At 33.1% G+C, this 3817-nt stretch overlaps 1 protein-coding gene across 1 annotated transcript in view; it reads left to right on the top strand.

Annotated features, from left to right (window-relative positions):
* Positions 1-3083, top strand: part of LOC120853062 (ephrin type-A receptor 6) — a 287861-nt gene extending 284778 nt beyond the window's left edge. The window contains exon 12 of the mRNA XM_040226667.1: positions 1255-3083. Within this exon, the coding sequence (XP_040082601.1) occupies positions 1255-1369 (115 nt within the window). The 3' untranslated portion in view covers positions 1370-3083. The remainder of the gene's footprint in view (positions 1-1254) is intronic.
* Positions 3084-3817: the final 734 nt, after the last annotated feature.

Raw genomic sequence — 3817 nt, 5'->3', positions numbered from 1 at the left:
TCCCTCTCAGCATCAGAGTCTTTTCTAATGAGTCAACTCTTCGCATGAGGTGGCCAAAGTATTGGAGTTTCAGCCTCAGCATCAGTCCTTCCAATGAACACTCAGGACTGGTCTCCTTTAGGATGGACTGGTTGGATCTCCTTGCAGTCCAAGGGCCTCTCAAGAATCTTCTCCAACAACACAGTTCAAAAGCATCAATTCTTCGGCACTCAGCTTTCTTCACAGTCCAACTCTCACATCCATACATGACCACTGGGAAAACCATAGCCTTGACTAGATGGACCTTTGTTGTCCACTTAGGAGATTGTAAATTCAAATACTATTTCTATATCAGGAATACAATAGTTAAACTACCTTTCTTGACACTAGTATGGCATTTCCACATCTTTCCTCACCATTTCTGATAATCATTCTAGTGAAAGTTGGGCATTACACTTTTAACTATTTTCCTTTGAAAGAATATATTTAATTCAAATAATTATTTAAAGATTTTAAATGCTATCTAAAATGCATATTATCCTTGTTCACATCATAGACTTTGCATCAATATAGCTTTACCTCAGCAAATTATTTACAATTCATATACACTAAATCAATTACTATTACTTTCATCAAATATTATAATTGTAATAATATATTATGTTTTCTCAGAGTTTTGTCTCTATATTACAATGGTCTGGCATTTTTCCACTTTCTCAAAGACTATCGTTTCCTGAGTGCAGTGAAAATACTCAACATATGTTTAAAAGACAGATAACTAAGACTAGTAGGTTGACCATGTGAAATTGCCATTGTTTTAAAATATTAATAGTAATAGCAATTTCATACTGTTCAACATAATACAATGGCATTTTTTCAGATTATTGAAAGACCAAGACCATGGCAATTCAAATGGAGTTCACATTATATTTTTTATCCTGCATGCTGACTATTTTGCTAATATTGTTAAAAATTTATATAATTACATAAAACCCCTGGGCTTATGAAATGTCTGAACATGACGTCGGTACCTGAATTCTTTGTACTTTTAAACTTGAGGTTGACTTGACACAGTCTCTGGCACCAGTGTAAAGAATAAAGTAACAAATTCCTATTGTCCATTTATATCTCTGCTTCAACACTCATTTTACCAGATATGAAATTTGTGGCAAATATGACATGTGTTTGTTTCCCTTATCTAAATGTGTCTTTCCTCTCTGCCGTACTTACCAGATCTAAATGTTCATATTCTCTCTGTCTCTCAATCTCTCACAGTGATATTAGAAGAATTGGAGTCATACTCATTGGACACCAGAGACGAATAGTCAGCAGTATACAGACTTTACGTTTACACATGCTGCACGTACAGGAGAAGGGATTTCATGTATAAAAGTACTACAAGCACCTGTGTTTTGTGCCTCAGTATTTCTAAAATGAAAGATATCCTCTCTACTACCCTCTCTTCTGATTCTCCAAACATCACCTCACAAACTGCAGTCTCCTCTTCAGGCTACAGGCACACATACCTTTTGTTTATACTTCCAACCTGGATTTAAAAATCACTCTTCATAGCTCCTCTCTGAATAACCTGCAAATAAAACCCTGGCGCACTGCAGATTATCACTACACGTGGTAAATAACTCAGCATGGATGTGTAACTTTGTATAACTGTATCTCAGAAGTGTTCAAGGACTTAATCCAAAGGAATTTGGGGTTAATGACGTATTTAGAGTTTGATGGTAGATGAAAAAGAAATAGTTAACCTTTCTTTCATGTTTTGTGATCAAGTATTTTCCAAACTAACATGAATAATTATTTTTTAGATAATTATATTCAACTCTGTGGGTCATATTGTTACTTTATTCTACAATTCTTTACCTGTCAGTGCCTGATAGTGTTAGAATTGTTTGTAGAAAAGATAATGATTTCATGTAGTGAATTCTTTTCGCGTGCGACTATGGTGAGAAGGGAGTCATCAAGGGAGAGAGAGGGAGAAACATACTGTGCTTCTAAAACTTGGAAGTCTTGGTTTGTCTTTTTTTTATTATTATTATTATTAACTTGATAGTGTCTTTCATATGTCATAGTATGTGGTAGTTTACAGGCTTTTCCATGTAATTTTTTTTTTTTTTTACTATCAATATGTTTCTCAACATTATAAAGATCATGCCTGGAAAGACCAAGAGTGAGTCCATTGCTCTAGAGGCTTTAAATAGAGGGAAGCATGGAATAAATCCATGACTGTTCCCTTGGTTTATCTTCATAAATTTGCAAGAGTAATAAAGCATTGAGAAAATTAATAATTCTCAGCAGAATTGCTTTGAATAGAATATCTAAGAGTATAGCCTTAGATAAAATGTAGAAAGATTTAATTTAAACAGAATTTTATGATAGTTATATGGTGGCCTAAGAAAATAAACACATAGAGCTAGTCTAATACTGGTACATTTTGCAAGTTTAAGAATTTTTGTTTTGTTCCTGAAAATAAGTTACATGAACATGCTGAGATGTTTTCCAAACCTTCCAAGGTACAAGTAGGCCATTGTATACACCAAAGAAGGTATAAAAAGATCATAAATGAATTGTGTGCAACCTGAATCCTTGCTACAGTAACATAAAAATATAAACACAGCTAAGATGCGTTGTTGCCATAATCTTCTGGAGGCTGCAAAAACAGGCAAATATAATTTTCATTGAACTAAGTTGAGTCAGCTTACCAAAACAGTACTGTATTATGAATAAATTCAACTATAAAATCAGCTGTTCCCTGTGAAACTAAAAAAAAAAAAAAATGACTACTGTGCTAGGTGGAAGAGTAGCAAGAATGTATTAAGAAGGGGGAAAAAAAAAAGAGCAGGTTGTCTAAAGATACTGGTTTAATATAAAAATTAGGTTTTATTTGATCTTGGAGCTGAAGGTGCCCTACCCACATTCTCAAATTCCTACCTAAATTACATTTTTTGGTCATAGTAGTTTTCTTGCCATAAAGGAGTCCCTGTTTTTCCTTATTTTAAGATTTGTGGATTGTCCCATTAGACTAGGCCCTTCCATATACTTCTTTTGCTCTGATTTTTGTCAACCACAGCTAAATTTTTCTCATTTAAAAAAAAAAAAGAGAGAGAGAGAGATAGAAGGAAGAGTCTTTAAAATATCCATTATAGTACACTGAAAAAGAAAAAAAATGGGCAATCCATCCCTTTTTAAGTGTGTCAGAAATAGCTAGCAACATTTTCTAACCGCCACCCACACAGTCATGCATCACTTGCAGGCTGTCTGTGGGTTGCTGATACATTTACACAGATCTGGATACTTTTAGAGAAAATGCAAAATTTCCATATTTACCTATCTTCAAATATATATTGAATAAGAACAGATGTAAAACAGATAAAATTTATTAATCATATATATTTATTTTTATAATGCAACAAAAACATATTTAGAAAGATAAGGAATAGAATAATTATGGTCTTCCATAGGACTCTGTCAGCAACATCTGTATACTTTGATTAAATAAATTCTATAAAGTATTGAAATGTCTATGGGGTGGGCATTCAGTGCTTGCAAGATTAAAGATCTCTGTTAAGAATTGCTTTTCTTTAAAACTCCAACGATCCTATTCTATATCTGGTTAACTTGTGCTTTTTTTCCCTTCCTAAACATCTTTCTGTGATATTAGAAAAATGCCTTTTCACTTTCTCTCTAACCCCAAATCCTCTTTAAAATTTACATTTATGTTATATTTATATTTTTTAGAACTGTAAGCATGGTGATCTTTAGTATAAATTTGAACTTCATCATGGTCAGAGCAAGATGTTCAAAATTAAACAGAAACATTAAA

This window comes from Oryx dammah, unplaced genomic scaffold, assembly GCF_014754425.2.
Source record: "Oryx dammah isolate SB20612 unplaced genomic scaffold, SCBI_Odam_1.1 HiC_scaffold_2, whole genome shotgun sequence".
NCBI classification, from domain to species: Eukaryota; Metazoa; Chordata; class Mammalia; order Artiodactyla; family Bovidae; genus Oryx; species Oryx dammah.
The sequence above is the reverse complement of the archived record's forward strand: the minus strand, read 5'-3'. Positions and strand labels throughout refer to the sequence as shown.